Below are 24,554 nucleotides of genomic sequence, written 5' to 3'. Positions count from 1 at the left end.
GGGGGGGGGCAAAATTTTACCTCGTCACAACATTAAAAAATACAAAACGTGGTGTCAGTACTCGAGAACCAAAACAAATACGATAATCCAGTTAGCGTGAAGACTACTTGTGAGAAGCTAACACCGATGACGAACTAAACGGAAGCGGCTGAGTTGATCAACATGCTAGGTGGTGGAGATAGACTTCGATTCCACGGACATGCGAATTCAACATAGATATCCATCGAATAGGAAAAAAAGGGGAGGCTAAGTGACATGAACGTTGTAGGGTACCGATAGTAAGTTCATGTGAGAATCCGGTGGCCGACGATACCCTCGCTCGATGTCATCACCGAGCGCATACGCAAGAGTAGCCACAGCCTAAGGAGAGGCGCGGAAAGCATGGAGCCGGCCTGTTGGTGTTTCCACCGGGACCGCAGTGGACCTCTAGGAGTTGTACTAACATAGAGACCATGAAGAGACTATGGAGGATGACTTTAACTCGGGAGCGGATCCAGCTAAGGCAAGTCCTGGGTATTCAAGTAGAAACTAGTAAGAGAGCAGGAGAACTGAGACGTTCACTGGGAGAAAGTCGAAGCGGCTTTTCATGGAGACGACATTTCGACGTTTTCTTCGATATAGAACTAATTTTTAGTCTTCCGTTAGATGGAACGGAATCCTGATCGATTTCTGAACACACAAGTGGCGGATAATTCAAACGAAAATTCCACCATAACTGTATGTTAATACCTCCAAATAGAATAGAAAATGTATGCTTTAAAAAAAAAAGCATATTGTATTGGAAATAACCGTGGATATATATATATATTCCAATGATAACACCCCATACGTGGACGATTTGCCGCGCATAGCGCGCCATATACGCTAGTTTATCAAAACGGCCAAAAAAAAATCATTTTTTTTTCATTCACAAGGACACTTGCTGACTAGACATTATGCCAACTGCGGAGGTGGCTGGGTTCCAATTACTGTCCTTCGATTCTGAAACGGTCAGGTTTTTATCTCTCAAAATAAATCCAACATTGCGGGGTTACAAAATAATTCAATAAAGTTTTATAACATGAAACAGAATAATTTAACTCTCCGACTTTCTCTCAGATTAAATCATGCTGCTCTCGAATTAATACAATAAATTAATTTGCTAGTAAAATTTGTTAAGTCAAATTGAGTCACATATAATCCAATAGAATATTTCAGTCAAATGATAAAATAACTAGCCATTCTTTAAATCTAATAGTTAAACAAAGAAAGAATCTATCAATTTTAACGACACACAAGCGTATTTAAAAATATTAGAAATTAATGAGAGACTAGCGACTGAGAGGGGAAAGTTTCGAGAAACTATTGCAAACGCCGAGAGTAACCAAAAGGGTTGTCGGCAAAACACAAGTCTGCAGCGTCGACAGTCGCTGCAAACCCACTTTCAATTACTACAGATAAAATATTATATTTGATTGGAAATTATGTGAGGCTTCACAGGCCACGGTAATTCTGAATTAAAACCTCGAGAATAACAACACTGACCTCGAGATTCTAATTTTGCGCCAGACAAAAGAAAATCAATAATGAGGAGACAATAAATTCCAAAATTAAAACTTACAAGAGGCAAGAGTCCTTAAATTACTCAGTTGAGGCGACGATATTTCCAAATAATAGAAAAAAAAACTCGGTATCACAAGTCAATGAAAATTAATTTTAACAAAATTATAATGGCTCTACAGAACGAATCTAGGTTAAGCTAGAGATTTAAATACTAGAAATGGCGTCACAAGCCATGGATAATCATCCGATAATTAACACGAATAAGAGATTCTAAGATGCCTCTAATTACAATAAACACTCTTTTTATAAATCCACCGCTCACCAATCTTTCTCAACGAAGTTCTAGAACAGCGCTAAATCTCCCAAATTCGTGTAGATCGTCCGTGGTCTCTTCTTTTGCTTTAACACGTCTCGACAGAAATCAAAATTAATTAACAACTAAATTTGTTGCTAAGTATCCGACGTCCAAACGAGAAGGGTCGCTCAATGGCGGAATGACAAAGCTCAACAGGTGACGAGGCCTGCAAAAGCCATGATTGGCTCGTCACTGATAAACGAGTTTTCGGATTGGCTGTCAATCAACACAGCCAGGCAAACAACAATAAAATTTTTGGTAGGAGTCCAATTGATACTTAATTATTGTGAAGTATTATTGGGACTCCTGGACCATCAACAAATCGAAGACCATTTCCCAAAACTCGGTCCAATTGCTCCTGTTTATTGAACTGAGATTTTCGTTGTCAAAAATCCGCCTAGTTGCTGATTTGGAGTGAAACGAATTCTAACTGTGGCGGCACTGCCTCCGGCAGTTCCCATCCCGTCTAGGGGGCCGCGCGTCGATCGGCCTCCAGGCAAAATGACTGGTTGTCGTCGCCCACGGAAACAAACCCTAGTACCTACTGCTACGCTCTTACGCCACACATGCAGTGTTTACCCGTTCTAATTATTCTAAGTTCTTTTGTATCTTTCTACCTGAGAGTTAATAAATATATATATCGTTGACAAGGGTGGAGTCGGGAGCAGTATGTAATTAGCCGCAAATTATCAACAATGACAAAAAAGAACTCATACAATCGATCGTAAATCGTTTGCAGCTGATTGTAAAAAAGGTCATAATGTTTAAGGGTAGATAGTTTTTTTATAAAAAATAAAAAACTTATGACCCATGTAGGTAGCCGCATTTTTTTTCTAATCACTCTTAAATGATTTTTTTTATTGTAATCGTTAGCAATTCGTTTGTAAATACTATATTCATTTGAATCGACGTTTAACAGTCATTAGTCTGGGAATTATCAGCAATAAACGTGATTGCAAAATTGCGTGGAGGGAATAAGACGTTGCAAGTATGACGGCGCTATTCAGAGGATTTTTCTGTTATACGTTCAAAGATAGATTAATGTCTTTCTCACTTTAATTTTGAAAGATTTCACTACGGCCGTCTTTTAATTGAACATTGAGTGACACATCGAAACCATTGTACTTTTTGTAAGTACATTAATAATTATAATAACTTGTTCACTAATGGGTGACATTTGGAGAACAATTATCGTTTGAGTAATCCCTGCGGAGAGTTTTTGCGCGTTTTTCTCGACTTAAAACTTATTTTTTTGCTCCCGTTAGGAGGCGTTTTGCGGCGTTTATCAGATGCCTTTTAGAACACTGAGAAGCTAAGTATGTGGAGGTTACGTAAATAATTGCCTAACCTAATATTATTCCATTGGCCAAATTATTGGTAAACTACTCGACCTCTGAGCATATTACGAATATCTCCTATCCATCGATAATTTATTACTCAATCTATCGTCAATCGTTTGCAAGAGTTTGATAGAAAATTTAATTTGAATTAACACCGCGCCCGTGTTCACAAAACCTGCACCCAACGCCTGTATTCCACGCCCCGTAACGGGAGCAAAAGAATAAGTTTTAAATTTTTTTTTATATTTATTTTTTATATTTTATATTTTATTATTTTTTTTTTTATTAATTTTCAACCATTAACTATGTTTTTTACTGTCAGCTGAAATAAATGCTCCTACAATGTTTGTGTTCCCTAGAAAATTCCAGTAATAGCAGCAGAAAAAGCAGCGAGAGGTATGCGGGCAAGACATGAACGGGCTAGAATTCAAGTGAATAAAGAAAAAAATGCTGCAATTGAGAAACGAAGAAAATTCCTTCCGTCCTCTAAATGAACGTTTTTTTAAAGAAGGACTTAGGTAAAATTGGTTAAATTTGTGTTTCGTTGATAAAATATTGATGCGTAAAATATTTTAGGTAATTTTTTGTGTCCAGTCGGCTTACAAAAGGTTTAACAGAAAGACTTATACGACAGATTTCTCTCATGCTGCCCGAGAAAACCCCGACATCATTGATCCTAAAGTGGATAATTACTTTTAATTATAATGATTTTTCTGTAGCCGCAGCGAATACTCGGAAGCACGGTAACCCATTAATATAAATTCTAAAAACACTGCCAAAATCAACAACTTCGGTTTCGCAACTCCAACAATTCTGGACGACAAAAACCATAAAGATATCTAAACGAAACTCCGGGAATGAACAGCAGCTCATGCAATCCTTAAAAATGTGTAAAGGACCCCAGCCGACTTTAAGCAATGCGGAACCGACCAACCACTACCATACCTAAATCCCAACTTGGAAATAAAATTTCACTACCCATTCTCAGAATTTACTAACGACATAAACTCAACTCAGAACTTTAGAATTATGAGGATACAGAACTGCTCGATTGTTCAGTGTGTGGTTCGTGGAGAGAGAGCTGGATTCCTGAACGAGAGCATCAGGATCATGAGACATGAAAAACAACAATATTCAACTCTTCCAATATGACCATCATATAAAAGGGGCTATTTTTATTAAATCGGACCTGCCGAGAAACTTTAGTGGTCCTAACTTGATAATTTTGAGACAATTCTAACAAAAGGGGAGAAAAGAAAAGGAGAAACTGGTTTACGGTGGGGTACGGGATAGCGAGAGGGCCTGATCATACTGACAGTAAGGTAACAAAAATAACATTTTCAGGTAGCGAAAACGACACCCTGACGTAGGAAGTAATTTGGTAGGGGTCTTGGTGGCAAAATTTCCAACTCCTGGCTAAATTTGTATGAGCGATGGGTTAGATATCCACCCGAGGTGACCGGATTGTTTTTCCCCGACAAAAATTTCCCGGAAAAAATTTCCCCTGTCAAAAATTTCTGCGGATAAATTTTTCCCTCAGTGATTTCCCGGTATGTGTAATTACTGAAGGTATGATAAAGTCTCGTGATGAATATGGGGGAATACGGTCAACGCAATTGTTATTTTTGTTTGGGGAATTTTTTTCCCTGGAAATTTTTTCCGTGAAATTTTTTCCGGGAAATTTTTGTCGGGGAAAAACAATCCGGGAACCCCACCCGAGAACCCCAATAATTTTTGTAGGTAGCGAGAAGGGCTCCCAAGCATAGGGAGCCTTAAGGTAACCGGGTTTTCCGGATAGGTGGTTTAATTAGGGGTTTTGGTAGCCCCTTTGTATACAACAGGTAGCACGTTTATCCCTCAGAAGGAGGCTATAAATCCAGGTAGTTCGATCGAATGTTAGGTACCTGAATTAATTTGCATGAATAAACCCGAAGGCTGATATAGACGATTCCACGATTAAAAAAGAAAAAAGTTACTGAGCTGGGAATATTAATGGTAATTTTTAGTAATAGAGCTTCCCAAGTCTTGTGGCAAATTCGTCGTAATTTTCAGTAAGAGAACTTCTCAAATCTTGTGGAAAACTAATCGTTATTTTCCATAAGAGAGCTTTGCAGATTGTGTGAATTCCAACCATAATAGGATAGGACATTGAATAGAGCATATTCAACGTCTGGGAGAGACTTATTGCCTTTTAAAACCATGAGTTTCCTGACTGGCGCCATATCGTAAGGTAGCGACGAAATTTGCAATTTTTTGTTGTCGCGACACATAATTACTTGAAAACCACACTTCCCGTGCCGATCTCACCGATAATTAAGGCACTAGTATTTACCATGATGCCAGTGAGGTTCATGGAACACGTTTTGTAGGGCAGGTAGCCGTGAAAACATCTGCTGGGACGGCTTTTGGTGACCACTCAATTTATGTAAACGTATGCTCGCTAACGGTCGGGAGTGAACCAATGCCGGCCGGTTGCATGGTTCTGCCCGAACCTGTTGCTCGTGGCGGAGGTCCGGCTGCGGCATGCCTATTAGGTAGCGGTGCGCGTGGTCTGGTACCGTATCAGTCTTAAAATGACAAAAACTGGTGTTTCTGTAAAAAAAACTCAGCCAAGTAAAAGTTTCGCTCAACTGATTCCGTAAAAAACTCGTGTTTTGCCAAAATACGTTCCTAAAAATAAAAAAAAACTCGGAAAATGTAAATGAAAACACCAAGAAAAGTGATACGACTCGATTGAAAGGATTCAATAATGCAAATAAAAAAATCAGTAGAGGCAGGACCAACTTACTCGGCGCGGTTTTCCCAAGAACTAGAGTTAGAGCTAAAGATTATCTTTGGTCACTTTTAATTATTAATCAAATTTAATTTTAGCATTATCCAGTAAATAAAACCGCCAGATCGCAACGTCTAACAAATTTAAATTTAAATTCGATATGTTCCTTGGATTGATTTTGAATAAATGCCTGTTCTCTATTTTTGTATTTTTACTCAGATTAATTATTTTAAGCGGAATTTTAACCAAAATGGAATTTTGACAAGGAGTTATTCCTAAGAGGTTTTCCGAGAGGTTTTGGGGAACACGTCTTAGCTTCATTTATGCTTAGAATCGGATAGTAATCAGGTAGGGGCCTTCTCCGGAGAGGGATTGGGGGTCTTATAACTGAAAATAAATTTTCCCGAGACTAGATAGATAAATAGATTTGGGTACACGGATGGTCGGACTAGCCTGCCCAATGCCACCAAACTCAGATTAGAGTTATCGTCGCTCCGATTTTTTTATGGGCGGATCATATGTCCAGCCCGGCCTTTGTTGCCAGTCTTAACAGATCCGTTGCATCCTTGTTCGCGACTTGATTTGCAGTGGGGAAGGCAGTTGCCCGCCAGCGCAGTCTCGTCGTTGCTAGAGCCGGACAGTCACATAGGATGTGTAAACTGTCCTCTTTTGCTTCATTACAGAATCTGTACCACCCATCCGACTCCATGCCGATGACTCTGCAATGTTCTTTAAATCCTGTGAGCAGCCTGATCCTAGTGGCCAGACTCTTCCTGTCCATGGCTAGTAGGTGTTTTGACCTTTTCTTGCTGGGGCCGGGCATAATTGCCCTGGCCTTTCTGCAGAACTTGGTGTCTTTCCACCGTTCCGATTGTTCACGTCGGAGCTTTTCCTTTATGTGGCTTACACCCACGGCATGAGGGAATCCTCCTGGCGAAGACTCGTCCGCGTTTATTGCCCCCTGCTTCGCCAGCCCGTCTGCCATTTCGTTGCCGTGGATATCCTCGTGATCTAGCGACAATGGCCATGTCATCCGTGTATCCATACACCAGCTCTGTTCCCTCAGTTCTTCTAGGAGCTCGTCCGCGATGAGGCACCACAGCAGTAGAGATAGAACTCCGCCCTGTGGGCACCCACCCTTCGGATGACCTCCTATCTGTATGCCATTGTGATCGGCCGTTAAAGACCTGCTCATCGACATGCTTATGTACACAGTCAATGATGTTTTTATGACCTCGTTATCTGTGTGGTCAAAGGCTCCCTTAATATGGAGGAAAACGCCCACTGCGTATCCATTTGCCCCTATTCCCTCCTTAACCTTTGTCACCAGTTGGATAAAGGGTTAAGGGCTGGTCTCAGTGAACCTTCCCTCCCTGTAGCCGTACTGAGCAGAAGACAGCGGCCTGGCTATTGGCAGTGTGCTTTTCATATATTTATCCATGAGCCTCTCCATTGTTTTTAAAACAAAGGAGGTTAGGCTGATGGGTCGAAAGGCCCCTGGCTTGATATAGCCGTTTCGGCCGGGCTTAGGTAGGAACACTATTTTTGATTCCCTCCAAACTTGTGGTACAGTTCTCAGTGCTACGCTGGCTCTCAGAATTGTAGTAAGAGACCCCAGGATGATATCCATTCCCCTTTGTAGTAACACCGGGTAGATACCATTCGGTCCTGGTGCTTTCAGGAGTTCAAAGGATTTAATCGCCCATTCTATTCCCTGTGGGTACACGATTTTGGCTGCTAGAACCCAATCCGGTGGTTTATACCGGCTTCCAGTTTCCTTTGCGGCCTCTTTCGCGCTTTCCATGCTTGCAAAGCCAGGAAAGTGCTCCTGAAGCAGGAGTCGAAGAGATTCCTCCGAGGTCTAGGTATAGCTGCCATCTGGCTTCATTAAACAGCCCAGGTTGGCGTCACCCTTACCCCCCAATACTTTAAACAGCCTGGAGACCTCGCACAGGTTCTCGACTCTGCTGCTGAACCTCTTCCAACCTTCTCTCCTGGCTTTCGCCAGGGTTCTGTTGTATTTCTTCTGGAGTAGTTTACGTTCCTTTATGGCCCCCCTCCTGCGTAGGTTACAGGAAGAGTTTTTCACTTTGTTCCACGGCCGCCTTGCCTGGTCCCTCAGGTCAGCTAGGGTTGCGTTCCACAAGCTCACCTGTTTGGTGAGAGCTCCTCCTTGTACTCCGCCCAGTCCGTTTTTTCAAATTTCTCTTCCGCATAGAATCCACTCTGCCACTTAGCTTGAGGCGTATTTGACCATGGTCGGAGCCCGAAGGTTCTTTAGCTACTCTCCAGTCTTTAACCAAGTCCACCATGCCTGCTGTGTATATGGTGATATCCAGCATTTTCTGCCTTCTACAGTCTGTGAAGGTCGGCTCGCTCCCCCTGTGCAGATGTAGCAGGTCGTTGACCATCATGAAGTCGTGTAGGGCTTCTCCTCTGGCATTGGTGTTTAAGTTTCCCCACCCCAGATGGTGTGAGTTCGCGTCACAACCAAGCAGGTGTTATATTCCCTTGTTGAGCCCTGAGAGCCGTATGCTCTATTTAATAGCAGCACCGCTATATCTAGTCCGGGTCTTGTTAGACACCGGCTTGATTTCTCCTTCCTGGTTCGTTGAGGTCTCAGGAGGCTTTGTTGGCTTCTTTTGATTTTGGTCAGTGTTCATCTGAATCCCACGAGTGTCTAGGTGAAGCGGTCTCACCCGGGCAGAGCACCGTTAACGACGCAGCGCCCCCATCGTCATGCACCCATCGGTGCGGTAGCTAACGCCTTGGCTTGGGGATCCGCGACGGGGTTTTTAGGCGTGTGTTTGCACGCCCTATCACCACCGTTGGCGTCTTTTTCACCAGGGCCCGGCAACCTGGGCTCATTAGGCTCACGCGACTCCCGAGCTTCGTTAGTCAGAGCTGGGAGAGGGGCCTCATCCACTTAACAAAACTACCTGCTCTAATTCGATATCTCTCTCTGCTTGAGCTCTGGTTCGACCGATACCGGCAGAGGGCCACCGTGCGATCGAGCGGGAATTTTGATTTTCCATCAATTTGAATTATAAATATAATTTTTTTCATTCGAAATAGGCAGCAATATGAGGAAAAATTATTTTTTCGATGTTTTCATGATGAGGAATCTGCCTTGACAATTATTTTGTCGCCAGACGATATTTGCAGCAATGAAACAAATAAAATAAAATACTTGTCCATTCCTGAGCTGGAGCGGTAACTGTACCCAATAATATGAAGCAAACAATTCGTGGATGAATGGCGGTGTAAGTGTTATAATTGTGTAATTATTTTACGATTTAATTATCATATTATGAGCAATAGTTGTGATAGTCCTTGCTGAAGAAATGAATAAGAATAAAGAGATCTAAAAATAAGAATTCTGAGAAGAAACTAGCAATGCACAGAACTGAGATGGCCCATAATAAATGACAAATATGCCCGAGATTTTCGATGAAACGGTTTTATTAGGAAATCTCAATTTTCAATTTTTTTTCAATTTATTGATCAATAATGTCGAAGGATTCTCCTCCAAATCTGCTCATGTTGAGGTAAAGTCTTTGAACTGGATTTTTTTTAATGACATTTTTGAGGTTTGAAACGCGTACCAATTGTTTATTGGATATTGTCATTGCTTAGCAACAAACGAGGCAATATTCGAAAAATATCTCAAGTAAAACCGTTTTACTTGTACCATGTGACGGAAAATGCCAGCATTTGATTGATTGAAATTGGGATGAAAAAAACCATCAGGAATATAATATAATATATAATAGAATCTTCCAAAAAATAACCGTGGCAAATTTTTATTTTTCACATTTAGAGTGGCACTATTTGGTAGGAAAATAATAATTACCGAAAACCAATTCCTAAATATATTCTTGAGGGTTTTTCATTGGAAATTTTAATTTTTCTATTTTCTATTTAAAATTTGAAACTGAAAATTTGCGCCAATTCTGGCCGGTCAGCCATTTTTATGTGACTGACATGCCACTCTACGTGGCTGGCTGCAATATCGTCACTGCTGGGACTTATTCGCTCACAATGGTTGGCTAATTGGGTACCCATTAGGATGAGAGGATTATCCCGACCCTAGTAATAGGCTGGCTCCCGACTACCTGAAGGTTGCCGGGCCCTGTTTTTCACCATCCCAACACCAGGCCACGGGTATCTCTACCCGTGTTCTGTCGTCAGCCGGTTAATTCGTCTGGTCGTTCTATCCGCCACCTGGAGACGCGCCCGGTTGGCGTCTCAACCTTGTTCTCCGCATCCGTCTTAAGGATATGGTTTAGAGAACCCGAGTTCCCGAGACTAGCTAATCCTTAATTTGTTTAAAACTATAGTCAAACTTAAATTTCGTAACCGTATAAATCTGACAATATGTGCAACGAGAGAGCTAATTTCACTCACATGGCCTTCCACCCGTACTTAACTGAAGGCTCCCCATCTCCCTCACACTAAGGGAGCGCACATATCCTAATCCCGCTATGGGCTTCTCTATCCAAATAACCAGGGTTTTCAGGGACCCCCGGGATCACGTTATGTCAGTCAATTTTCCACGGTAAATCCTGGACCCTTAACCCGATCACTTGTAGACTAATCTTAACTGGTAATAAAGAGAATTTTAGGGGTATTCACGAATTTTTATTAATCTCTAGCTTTAACTGTACTTAACGCTATTTTCTCAAACCTTAAGGGTGGTGTAATTATTATTATAATGAAATCCTACCACCACGAAGAATAAATAGATGACTTCTTTTTTAGCATCTGATTTCAAGGTACCAGGTAGCTTTTTCTTTTAATGTTCGGCGATAGGTAGCAAACTTTGGGAAAGTATTCGGGTAGCATTTCTCTGACATCACTAGGTAACAGGTAATTAATCCGAGTGACTGATTCATGTAGTCTTTCCCCGGAAATATTCGGTAACAGTGCCTTGCATCATTGTCACGTGGCTTTTTCTCCGCGATATTTTTAGATAGTAGGTAGCTATGAAAGTGGCTCTCGGGATCCTTTAGGTCAGGTAACGACTAGTTTTTGCGGTTCTCTTTCGCTCTTAAGTTTAGGTAATTACCTTATAGGACCCTCAGTGACAGTTTCGTCAGAAATTTCACACAATTTAGGTAGGTCTTTGTCACTTCAAAGTTTTATGCTTCGATTGATTTCCAGATCTCTATTGGAGATTTTAACTTATTTCATCATTCCCATCATATAGTCAGTGAAACTGTTCCTAATTTAACCAATGCAATGGCCACTCCATCGGATCAGTACATCGAGTTTCCTGAAGGGGCAGAGGAATTTCTAAAAATTTTAAGGTGGTATTACTCCGAGGGATCTTTTCCACTTTAGGCTAACGAATTATATATCTTAAATAATTAATCGATCATTTGTTGTCAATTTCGAGAAATTCCTTTTCGCTTTCAAAAAACTTGATGTATTCATCGGATAGAGTGGCTATTACATTCGTTATATTCGAAATAATAAAAAGGGAAAGACCAAAGAATTGAGAATTTCCAATAAAGATCTGGAAATCATCTCAGGCATAAAATTTCACGGTGGCAAGGACCCACGATCAAAAAGTTTGTTAATCATGGATAAATTGATTATAGTCATCAACATTCACCTGAATCCACCTTCAAACCGATGATGCCCCGCCTTATTTACGCAATATGAGGAAAAATCGTTGAATAAGTCTCTCTGTTAAATTTTTTGTAAGCCTCTCGAGACATTTGTTTAAATACCAAAAATAGTTTTACATATCAAAGAAACAAAAATTAAACCGCATTTACCTCAATCCTTTCTTAGAAGAATGCTCATCGAGAATACGGAAGGGATTTTGTCCATTTCTCATTTCAGAACTTTTTCCTTTCTTTGCTTGATTTTCGGCATTTCCTTTATCTGTGTGAACACCTCTCACAGTTTCTTCTGCAGCTATTGATACATTTTTAGGGAACACTGAAACTGAAGGGAAAGTCATGTCGTATAGCCGTGCAGAAAAATCGTGAAGTATATCGGTTACATTAGTCACTTCATAACTTCGACATCTTTCTCTTTTCCTAATTATTGTAGAACAAATTACCCACTAGAATTTGAAATATTGTCCTCAATCTACTCATTTTTTATGTTATTATCAATCATTTTTCCATTGTACTTGGAGGTATTAGCAAACAGTTATGGGAGCATTCTAGTTTGAACCATCCACCGCTTGTGTATCCGCAAATCCACCAGAACTAAGGTATGGGATAGGCAGCTATTGCAAAGCTAAAAACAGGGGATAAGTTGTCGTAGCCTTTCCTGGCGTGCCACGAATTCAACCGTCGAAACCGCTTCAGACCACCAGCCGAATGAATGCCCCCGTCCTTTTCGAATATGGACAGCATATACGTGCGTCAATCCCATCGATTGTATGCACCAAAAATGAGAAAAAAAAAACGTGAATTATGACAAAGGGGATGTTAAACATTGAGGTATTCGATGAAATGCTATGTGAGGGCGGTCTTCCAAAGGTTTACCAATTATTCTCTCTTTCCTGGCTCTCTCTCTTTCTCTCTCTCTACAAGACTCGTTGTGGGTTCTACTTTGGGGGTTTATTGTGATATCCCCTTGATGTAGTTTTTAGCAGGCATCTCCACCGATACATTATACATTAATAACTATGAATAGATAATAGAAAAGAAAAAAAGAATTAATCAATTATGTCACAACTAATTGAGTTATTTACAATTTATGTTCATAGACAAATAGCACTGAAAGCACTAAGTGAACGTTTGAGTAAGGATCACGCAAGGCCTCGACAACAGGATAAACACAAAAAACTCTCTTCATCGTCTACAGCGGTGTCTGTCGCAATTCCCGAATCAGCCCTTCCAAAACCAGTCCCATCTCCACTTATACCACAATTGAACATGAATGTTCAAAGTCAAACCTTTGGAAAAACGTGATGTAAGTGTATACAGAAACAGAAAACTGTAAATCCATTCCAGAGTTTAACTAATTAAAACACGCAAAATGTGGAGCATATTTTCTTGAGTACATTCAAGGAGGATTCCCAGAACTTCACTTTGTTTTCACACTAACGTTTGATGTATACAAAAAAAAAATTTTATATTTTTGTGTTGTAAACTTCTCACGTGCATTCAAACCGTTGGGCGGAAAACATACTTGAAATTGCCGGACTAGTTTTTCAATGTAGTTGACGTGACATGATCCAAATTTAGCGTGTTTTGTATACATTTCAAAAATTCAATATCAATAATTGACTGAGGAAGTAGCTTAAAATAAAGAAAATAGAAAGAAATACCCTCGTTGAAGTTATAAATTTGTGATTAATATTAATGCAATTTTTTAGATTAAAGAAATGACCCTCCTCCTCCATAAAAAAATGATTAGATTTTTTTTGGGTCAATACCATTTCTCTGTATAGAAAAAGCAAACTCACTTTTTTGTACCACTTTGGGGCGAATTATACTTTTATTCTATTCAGCATTAGCTCAGTATATTGGTTTTTTTGTATCAAAACGAAAGATGTAAATATTTCATTTCATTTCAAGTAATCTTATTGTACAGAAAAAAAATGGAATTAAATAAATAAAACATGCCTCATATGTACTACTTCCATATCTCGCAGTTGTCTTTCCCATTACTTATATATAAAAAATGTTTTTCATGGTTGTAGCGCTTTAATTGTGACCAACCTGGACAGGTAACAAGCAATTACATGTTGAAGACGCTTCTTAGATCAGGGACGGGCAACCTCCAGGTAGCTCGGAGTAGAGTCATAAGCTCGAGTTAAGAATCCAATAAAGTTTATAACCATGCCAATTATGAGGATCCTAGTACGATCATAGTGGGGACAGTAGTGGGGGGCCTCATAGTCACCGTATTGGGGAGCGTTCTAGGACACCTCTGCCAAATGGTAAAATGGAGAAAATAGCCGCCGCGATTAATAAAAAAAAAATTAAAAAATTCACACATGGGCAAAAATATTTCTGAATATGAAAATAACTATTACTCATTGAAAAAAACATGAAATTCTTCTTAAAATTCAGCTTCCCGAATTATTGATATCTTTTAACTTGATTTTTAAATTTGTTTGTCCAATAACGACCTTACCGAAAAATATGTGAAAGAAAAAATGTCAAACATTGCAGTTTTTACTGACCGATGTTGATTCTGAATATAAGAAATGAATATTTTTTCAAAATAATATATTTTTTTTAATTTTCTTCATTGGGGGGATTTAACACGAGGCAGGGAATAAAAAATGGGGTACTCACGGGGAATGCGGTCTTCAAAATTCTCTCCACTTTTCTCGGGGTCTCTTCTCCTTCCTTCTTTCTCCCAGATCTCCTTGGATCCTCTCCACGAGATTCAGCCGTACAATCTTCCTCTTCCAAAATCTGTTCCTCCACACGAGATTCCTCTCAACTGTTCTCCAACCGAAATAGTTCCTCGCAATAAAATCCTTTCCTCACAGTTCCACACAATATTCCTCTCTTTCTCAATAGTTCCTCTCACAGACAAAATCCTCCACAGTATTCCTCACTTTCTTTCTCCTTCATTGATAGTTCCTCTTACACAATATTTAGTCCTTTACACTCTTCCTTCTTCACATAGTATTTCGTCCTGACAATAAGTATTCTCCTTTAACCGGGCAGTGGCTCGTGGTGCGGCTGTGGCACGAGTGATAGCTGCCAATCATTTTCACTTCTTCTTTCCTGATTTTTGAGGGGGTCATCGGGTGTCCTTCTTCTTCTCATCTAGGGGCTCGCTCAAGAGATGTTTCTTTCTTCCGGGGTCACGTGGGATCCTTTTTAATGATGTCGATGCGTGAGAGAAGACAGAAGAAGTGAGGGAGGGTTTGTACTTGTTTGCAATCGTATACGGGAGAGGCAATAATGTTTTGCCTGGCAAGGCTTTCATTAAGCACGAAATGGTTGGACCTCATCCTACATATTGACGGGAGTTGGGCGCGGTCTATATTTAGGTTTTGGTATCAAGGTTTGTGCCAGCGTCCATAGAAAAGTTTGAAATAGTGGGAGCCTTTTGATTTCCCGCGTTTTCTGAGGGTTGAAGCTGTGGACACTTTCATTTGGTTGTTGATAGATTCTTCTAAATCGGAGGGAAGAAGCAGGTGTTTCGAAGGAGTCTCGTTGAGGTTATCGCCCTGGCCCTCGTATCGACCTCCTCATTGCCCAGAATGTCTGTATGGAAGGGAATGCAGGAGAATTTTACCTCGACACCATGATCCTTGAGTCTGAGCCGACACTCCAGGATCTCGAAGACCAGATGGGATTTGGTGTTTTTGGGGGAGAAGTTGGAAAGAGCGGAGAGTATTACACTTAGCGAATTTGAGAAAATATGAAATTTATCGCGGTTGAATTCGTAAATGGATTGGAGAGAGCCATGAGAATCGCTAAAGCATCAGCTGTGAAAAGAGAAGGAAGGGATGAAATTTCGTGGAGTATTTGAACTAGGGAAGACGGAATGAACACAGCGTATTCCCCATAGGATCCCTCAGAAATTTTTGAGCCATTAGTGTTGATTTGGGTGTGTTCCTGGAGGCTTTCATCCTTGATATGGTGCTGGAGCTTAGTTTCTGGCGAAGTGCTTTTATTGATACTACAACCTATTTCCAGGTTGATGGGGGCTTTGTGATTGATGAGATCGAAAGAGTAGTTATAGGGGCTAGAAAGGGGGTTGCATTGAATTTTTGATGTGTGAGTTTGCCGTTTGATGCCTTTATCAGGGAACGGTATATGGGGAAGTTTGTTTTGATGGAGCAAGGGTTGTTTGGTTTTCTTTGAATAATTAGTTGTAAGGAGAGAATATGCTAGTTATGTATCTGCAAGTAGTTGCAATATGCGTAGATTTAGAGGGGGTTCACAGGCTTTAGCGAGGATTATATTGTCTAAAGCAAGGTACAAGGCTTTTTATTGTAGTTTATTTGGTTTGTTAAATTCTGCGGAGCTCTCAGGCAGGAGGAGGTGACTGCCATACTCGAAGGCGCTTCTCATGAGGCCACCATAGAAGACAGTCAGAATGCTCGAGTCCGCTCCAAACCAAGTGGTTCTGAGAAACTTAATCATTGTGATCGTTTTGTTAGCTTTAAGGCATAGGTTGTGAATGTGAGTTTTAAAGTTGAGCTTGTAGTCCCGTTCAACGCCCAGTAAATGGGCAGAGGTTTTCCCCAGGATTGTTCGGCCGTTGATATCTATGTGAAAATTATCGGGGTAGAAATGCTTCGTGGAGAAGATAGCCAGCTGTGGTTTATTAGGGGATATTTCTAAATGTTTGTAGTGGAGGTGAGTGGAGATTCTAGAGACAGCCTGTTAGATTGTATTTAGGCATGTGGGGAGGTTTGGTCCGCGCAGGAATTGCCAGATCATCAGCAAATGCCACCATCTCGGCTTCCAGGTCATTCAGGTTGGAAAGATTAGCCAGATAGATATTAAATAGGATTGGGCTGGGGACTGAGACTTGCCGAATGCCCTTATTCATAGGAAAGGGCCCTTCTAAAGTTCCTTGAACGGCAAAGTAAAGTTATCTGTATTCAGGACGGAAAGAGATAAAGTTAGGGATTTTTTTAGGGATCGCAATTCGAGCCAGATCTTTATAGAGGAAGTGTGGATAGACATTGTCGAAAGCTCCTTTTATGTATGAGAGAGATAAAATATTTTTATAAGACAGTAGCAATGAAATGGCTTTTAGCCTGTGAAAATTTCAGTGGTTAGAATGCCATGGTTGTCAGAATGGTTGTCAAATTGGTAGTTCGGAAGGATTCTATTTGCTACTAGCCACCATGTGAATCAATTTGAGATTACTTATTCACAAAGTTTTAGAAAGCAGGAATCTAGTGCGATTGGTTTAAATTTGTTAGGAGAGTTTTTGGGTAAGAGAACTACCAGAAACTAGCGCCATGAGTCAGGACATTAGTTTTTGAAGAGAAGCTCATTGAAAATTTCAAGGATTTTGATTTCGTATAGTTGATGCAGTTCACAGATGATGTGATAGTCCATTGAATCTAGGCCGGGGGAGGATAGTTTTTTGGTAGAGCTGCGAGCGTAAGTCAATTCACTTAGAGAGAGTTCGTTTTCAGGGAAGTCGTTGCATCGGAAGGTTACTTGGGGAAGCGCAGGAGGAATATAATCCGGGGGGAGGTCCGGACAGAAATTGGGGATGAAGTCTCTCATTCTCGTGACCAACTCCATATCTTGTGGCGTAAGTAGGTTAGGGTTGTAGAAGTTTCTATTTTTAAAGTTGTTTATTTTATGTCAAATGACATCTATTGGAGTAGATCAGTGAAGGGAGGAGCAGAAGACGGATCAACCCTTGATTTTCTCTTTCCTAAGTATCAGTTTAGTGACGGCTGGTTTTTTTTAGGGCAATGTAGGTGGAGTATCCGGAATGTGGAGGACACTTTTCTCCTTAAGGCAACAACTCTGGAGTATTGAAAATTCTACCGTGGTATGGGAGGACTCCTTTTATGGTCTTTTCCTTTGGTGTTAACTTTGACGAGGTTTTTGGTTGGAAAGGATTTATTGGGAGAAAGAGACGCATGGATAGCGTTTATTATTGTAGAGATTACTTGTTCATATTATTGGGTGGAGAGGCAATTATCTGGTAGGTTTAGTATAGCATCGGAGTTAGTTCGGAACTATTCATCGAAGAGTGTCCATTCTATCTTGGATTTTTTGATTTTGTGACTGAAGAAGTTGCAGAGTTTAGGTGGGGAGTTGGTAGTTCACTCGATTGGGTGGTGGACGCCACCCATGTGGTCAGGGAGTGCTCCGTTATATTCTGAGATATTAGCGGATATTAACATGACGTCTATAATAGAGGAGAGTTTGTTCGGGTGGGTTAGTTCAGTAGGAGACCTATTGTTGAGCGGGATAATTTCTGAGTCAGCGAGTGCCTCAAGGTGTTCGCGTCCCACGGAACCATCCCTGCTACAGCCCTACATGAGTAGGTGGCAATTAAAAGCTCCGCGGATCAGTGTGGTATATGAGTCTGGAGGGTGGATGGAGACGTTTGTCCATTGAGCTCGAGAGACGAAAATATTTGGTTTCCAGTAGAGGGAGTACATATTCAAATCGCCCGTTAAAGTAGGGATTGTTATTACATAGAGGGAAAGGTTGGGGGAGATATCAGAGATGTAGGGAAGAATGGAGAATGGGATGGAGTCTCTGATGGTAATGGGGACTCCACCTTCTTGTTGGGTGAATTCATCGTTTCGTAGAATATTATAATGGGAAATTTTGAGGTGTTGTTGCGGGTGCAACCAAGTTTCTGATAAAAGCAGGATGTCATAGTTGTCGATGATGTTAAGGAGTTCTCCTATTTTGAGTTCCAGACTTTCACCGTTCTATTGTAGGATCAGGGGGGATGGATTGTATCTAGTGTGAGTATCCATTGTTTGTAGGAGTTTAATCGAGTGGGATTGATGGGGCTATAGAGTTTGATAGAATGATAGGTTCAATAAGATAGTTTTCGGATGGAAGGGAGTTGGATAGATTTTTGAGTTGGGATAATTGATTGTAGAGATCCGAAGAGTGGAGTATAGTGGATAGATTGCTGATTATGACGTTAATGATGTTCGGGAATTGGTGGACAATGTGGTTGATATGTGCTAAATCTGGAATGGATAGAACTGAATAAATGTCGAAGCAGGGTGTGCTTGATGTGTTTAGATAGCAGTGGGGGGTATGGCCTGGGTAGAGTTTTTCATTAAGTTATTGAGGTTGACATATTCTGCGTTATGGGATGTACGGGAAATTTCTCTTAAAGGCGTAGTATGAGTTGCTTGTAGGTGATTGTGGATTTTTGAAGCCCGGGTAAAAAAGATTGGAGTCGGATTGTGTGGGGTTACATTGAGTTGGGTTATTGTGGGTTTTGCGTCGACGTCTTCTGGTGACTTTAGTATAAGATTGTCCGTCGTCGTGAAAGGCAGATAGTTCATTGTGAGCGTCTGATTGTGGGGCCTGAGGAGGATGAGACTGATACGTAAATTAGGGGGAAAAGTTGGTTTTCAATAGGAAGGGAAGGTGCTACTGCAGAAAGTTGCCTAATAATGTTGCCGTTCATGATGACTCTAGCCTCCGTGTAGGAGACTCCATTTACTATCGGTGGAGGGATGATCACCTTTATAGTTTATGCAGTGAACTTTCAGGTTGGACGAGTGGCATCGTGGGAGCTGGTTGCGCAGTGTGGGCAGGTCTTTGAGCTTTTGCAGAATTTTTTGGTGTTGCCATGAATATTGTTCATTTTCGTATCTCTCATTATTTCTCATATCCTCTATATTTCTCTTCTATATTTCTCATTTTCATTCGTATTTTAATAATGTACATACCGAATTTCGAGTCAGTTATGTGGTGTAACGTGGTATTTTATTTTCGATCGTTCGTCGGTCAGTGAAACGTCCAGACGGGAAGTCAAATATTTGCGAGGCAAGAGTATGAATTTGTTTTGTTTTATGATCTTAGTTGATTTCTTTTATTACTTGTTTTGAAATGTATAGAGCCACATTTCACCGCTCATCCTGGGATACTTTACTGAGTCGTCGTGAGAAATGCTGAAGTCCTCTGAGTTGATTTTCATCGTTTGGGAGAATCAAGAGGACGGAAGGAAGATTTGGATTTCGCGCATTCTCCCGGAGCTTACCCAGAGAGAACGTGTGGTGGCGCCAGCGTCCGGAGCATGGATTTGTTGGCTCCCAAATCAGCAATTAGGCGGATTATAATCGACAAGTAGTTGGGCTCAATTAACCTGAAGGGTTGTGGACCGAGATCCGAAAATTCTACATAATATTTTATTGATTTAGGAGTCCAGAGATTTACTCCTGACAATTGTATGTCAGTCGGACTCCTTCTTTAAATCAAATTGTTAATTTGATTAGCTAAGTAAGTCGTTAGCCAATCGGAATTTTCTCGTGTCGGTGACAAGCCAATCACAGTATTTGCCGGCTTCGTCACCTGTAAAGCGTTGTCGTTCCGCCATTAATTGGCACTTTTCGATTGGACGTTGGACGTGCAACAGCAAATTTCGTTAGATGAAGAATTTTGATCGTGCGAGATTATTACGGATTTGAGGAAAAGGCCATTGAGGATTTACTCAAGCTTTGGAAAGATTGTTACCGTTCCTGAGACCAGACTGGAGAAAATTAGTTCGGTGAGCGGTGGATAAATTTTGTTAACAAGTGTTGAAAAGTTTGAAAATAATTTTTAACTATTTGAGATTTTATTTGTGGAAGAATTTATGGCATTTGACGCCATTTTATGATACTCAGGTTTCTAACTTGTTATGACTCGTTCGGTAGAGTCATTTAAAAATTCACTGTCGATTTACTTTGTTGACTCGTTGTGGTTAACGAGTTTTTTTTTAATCTTAAAAGTATCGTGGTCTTGGCTGAGTAATTTTAACGACTCTTGTCTCTCTCTCTTCTGGAATAATTTTGTAAATTCTCAATATCCTATTGTCTCTTATTTTTGTCGGAATTATCGATTATCTTTTGTCTGTCTAATTATTGGATTCTCAAGGTCATTGTTATTATCCTCGAGATTTCAACTTTGTATTTATCGTGGTTTGTGTGGCCACGGATATTTCGATTTGATATAATAATTTATTTGCAGCATTAAAAGTGGAATTGTAGCGTCTGTCGACGCTCGAGACTTGTGTTTTGCCGGTAACCCTTTCGGTTACTTTCGGCATTTGTTTACGTCTTCTCGAGGCAGTTCCCCTTTCAATTGCTTAACTCTCGTCTTTAATTATATTGGCGGACACACTCGTTCCTCGTGGTAATAGTAGATTCCGTTATCATATGAAACTTTGGCTTAGTATTACTAGCTGTTTTATCGAATCTTCATTAGTTTTTGACTTGCTTATTTTTAATTTATTTTGACTTCGTTAATTTGGAATTATTTTTACATTTTATCGTGGCTAGTAGTTTTACAGTTCGACTCATGGATAGGGAATTTGTTTGTGAATTATTTATTTGTATCTTGTAAATTATTTATTTCTCTTTGTCACCGAGGACGGCGTGATCTCATGAGTTGAGAGTAAGTCGGGGCTTTTCTTAGGATATTTTATTTTGTTTTGATAATTTTTGAATATCATTAAAGCACTAAATTGTTACCCCGCAATTTCGGAATTTCTTTGAATTTAGTCAACCCAGCCATTTCTGAATATTAGGACAGTTTTAGGAACTCAGCCGCCTCCGCGGTTGTTTTACTGACTGGCCAGCAACTGTCCTTATTGCTATTTTTTATTATTTTTTTTTTTTTAATTTTCGGCTTTTCGATAAAACGTACTGGCGCCTGACTTTGAGGTTTTGAGGTTGATCGCTGAGGGCTGCGTATGATTATCTCTTCTTCCGCGCAGAGCAAAAATACGTCACAGTGGATAGGATTCGGCTACGTTGCTCTGTCAAATTGGCACTCTCGCCTACTCTTTGATAGAATACAGATAAAAATAATTCCATTGGACGCCAAAAAATGGTGAAAAAAACATGAATGTTCTTAGTCTACTGATTTGTAGCGTTGAACTTTTACTTGTATCTATGAAAGAAAAGGTTCGGCCAAGAAGTTCCCATTTAACTGAACAATATTCATGGCATCAGCTGCAAACTGTGAATCAGCTTTCGGGGATTTGTAAGAGATAATCAAGTGATTGTGAAAGACCAGCGCATAATCATTATCGAACCGAAAACACGAAGTCAAAAACGAGCTTGGAATCCATCCATCGATGATAATCGACGCAGAAACGCTGTAACTAATCAAATTCAAATGTGAAACCTCGTAACATTGTTTTGATTACCTATCGAAAAAATTAAATTATGAGGGGTTGTGAAGTAAGATGAAGAAATAACAATCACTCGGGCAATACGGAGATGAATATAAAATGCATTACTGAAGCAACTCGTAAGGACTTGAAGAGAAACTCAAGATATCGGTCGAAGGCTGCTATCTTACGAGAGTTCCTGTAGCATCTGTGAAGTATGAGTCAACAATAAAGTGGACAATAGAAACCAGGATTGAGAGTGAAAAATGAGCGAGCTTTGTAGAGACATTGGAAGATTAACATACAATTGAAATCCACATGAAATTCCTGGATACGCTACTTGGCTGATGCCGGAGAGAATTATTAATAGGTTAGAAAAGTCTGGTGAGAAAGACTAAAAATTAAGAGCTGCTTGTGATGATGCAACGGGGAAAAAATAAAGGTTTAGTGGGTCGAGTCTGATCAGTAGAACTTTTATAACGATGAATTAAGTAACGAATGATGTCCTTTTGATTAAACCTCGATTGAGAGAAGCTGAGGCTCATAACCTCCCTTATCTATCCCCCTATTCCACGAAGAATCCGAACAAAATCCATATGAGATCCGAAACCGAGCACAGAAGATTATGGATTTACTTGTAGAAGCTCTGCAAAAATCACCAGTACTCTATTAACATGAAGAATCGTGCCCCAAGCATTTTTCATTTTTTAATCAATAAAATCTTACAATAACAAGAAAGAGAGTCATGCAGTGACTACCTGATTCTCATTTACCTGTACATCGTACGATATACCACTAAAGAAGAATAGAAGTGTCGTACGTGTTATCATTGATGAGTGACTTTCTGGAGCTTCTTATTCCGACTGAAGCTTTCAATATTCCTCTTTTGTGCTCCCCGATTGTTGAATTTGGTTTTGGAGAAGATTTTAACCTTTGCCAGAAGTCTCAACGCTGCCAGTGGATGATCATAACAGCTATGACTCTGTACAAACCAATCGGGCGCAAATATTTCCACAGCTTTCCTCATATCGGCAGTGATATTGCGGAGTACGGATGACGAGCTCCAGTGCCTCTTCCAAACTTGATCGAAAACTCGCAACTGAAGTCGAACCAACTCTGCAAACTTGTCAATAGGACGAGTAAGCTTCGTTACAGTTGGGACATCTACATCGCAGAATTGCATGCATCGATAATATCATTCATTATCTCTGTGAATGCGGCGCTGTTTTCCCAGATGTCTGACGCCCGATTGCATCTCGAAGAGTTATCCAAAGAATTACCCTATAATTTGATGGCTTGTGCATATCGGTGCCCGAAGATTTGGAAATCAAAGAAAAAACAGGCAGCCCGCTTGGACACCATATGTCCAGGAGAACCTAGAAAAAAAAAGAAAAATAGAATAATAAAAAAAAGAGGGAAGGAAAAAATATGTAAAAACTTACCGCAAAAGTGTCCAACAACCTAGACCCGTCAGTCATGGGTAGCATCTCCCGAAAAACGGCGCCAAGGAGTCCTTCGAGAGAGACGAAGGCGGCGTCCAGCACCTTCACGACGTCTGCCCCATCCAACGAAAGACGTACGTGGAATGGGGGAAGGCTGTCGGAGAAGGGGTCGAAGGCTATGAGACCTGGGAACCAGCGATGGCCTGTTTCTGCGGCTGCGATTCCGATATACTGTAACGAGCATCGGGGATGCCCGTTAGGATCCCCAAAATAGAATTTAGAGAGAGAGTGAGGTAATTCGAATACGGGTTAGGTTTAGGGTAAACTAGGATTTTCTTTTTTTGGGGCGGATTAGATGTAAGTTAAGGGTTAGGGGGATTTTAGGAGAAGGATAGGTGTAAGCCGGCGCTCCACAAAAAAAAGTTTTTGGGAATCAATTGGTACGGGTGGAAGGCCGCTCAGGATAAAGTCAGTCGTTATCCCGGCGGATTGCCAACGACTGATTACGGATGGAAAGCCGCTCGGGATAAAATCAGCCGTTATCACGGCGGACTGCCAAATAAATTACGGGTTAGGGAAATAAAATTATGTTTAAGGGTTAGGAATAAAGGTCTTTTGGTCCCGAGAACCCAGGAGAACTGATCCTGAGGAAATGAGGGTGATAGATTAATTTTAGGAATGGGAAATTAATTCAAATTTGAATTAATTCCCCCGCGAAGGACTTCGCCCGGAATAGGGTAGAGGGATCCACCAATCGACACCCGATCGGCTGTGTCCCCAAAATTTTGGATGGTGTTTAGAGGTTTGTGGAGGGACTTTTTCCGAATAATTTCGGCATGTGTTATCCCCCAGTGCGGTTGGCAGGTTATTAGGGCGATATGGGGGGGTTTGAGGGTATTTTTACGGCGGTTTCCTGTGTGAAATTGTTCACGGCCAACGAAAAGGCCAGTGGTTCTCCCTCGTGGCGCCATCGCGGCAGCCATCGAGTGGCTACGCGCAACAGGTGGGAATCGCGCATAAAATTTCCTCGTGGCTATTAATTAGCCTACAGCTTTCCGGTATGTACCCTTATGCATAAAATTTCATGGGGTTGTGGGGGATCGTGTCAAAGATTATAGGGGAGATTTCTAGGGCTTATGGAAAGGCTTGGGCGAGTGATTCATTGCGGCGGCTACGGAACTACGCCCAGAGCGCCCGTACGTGTAAGTAAAACAGGTCGCGAGCCCGTGAGTGTCGATAATTTTCAGAGCCCGTGCGTGTCGATAATGTTCAGAGCCCGTGAGTATGGATACGACAGAGCGCGAGCCCGTGAGTGTCGATAATTCGAGGCGGTC

General features: G+C 40.8%; 1 protein-coding gene across 1 annotated transcript in view; it reads left to right on the top strand.

Annotated features, from left to right (window-relative positions):
• Positions 1 to 13,592, top strand: part of LOC105272311 (transmembrane protein 115) — a 41,409-nt gene extending 27,817 nt beyond the window's left edge. The window contains exon 4 of the mRNA XM_011314383.1: positions 12,741 to 13,592. Within this exon, the coding sequence (XP_011312685.1) occupies positions 12,741 to 12,945 (205 nt within the window). The 3' untranslated portion in view covers positions 12,946 to 13,592. The remainder of the gene's footprint in view (positions 1 to 12,740) is intronic.
• Positions 13,593 to 24,554: the final 10,962 nt, after the last annotated feature.

The sequence above is a fragment of the Fopius arisanus genome, unplaced genomic scaffold (genome assembly GCF_000806365.1).
Source record: "Fopius arisanus strain USDA-PBARC FA_bdor unplaced genomic scaffold, ASM80636v1 scaffold00160, whole genome shotgun sequence".
NCBI lineage: Eukaryota > Metazoa > Arthropoda > Insecta > Hymenoptera > Braconidae > Fopius > Fopius arisanus.
This window is presented reverse-complemented; position numbering and strand designations above follow the sequence as displayed.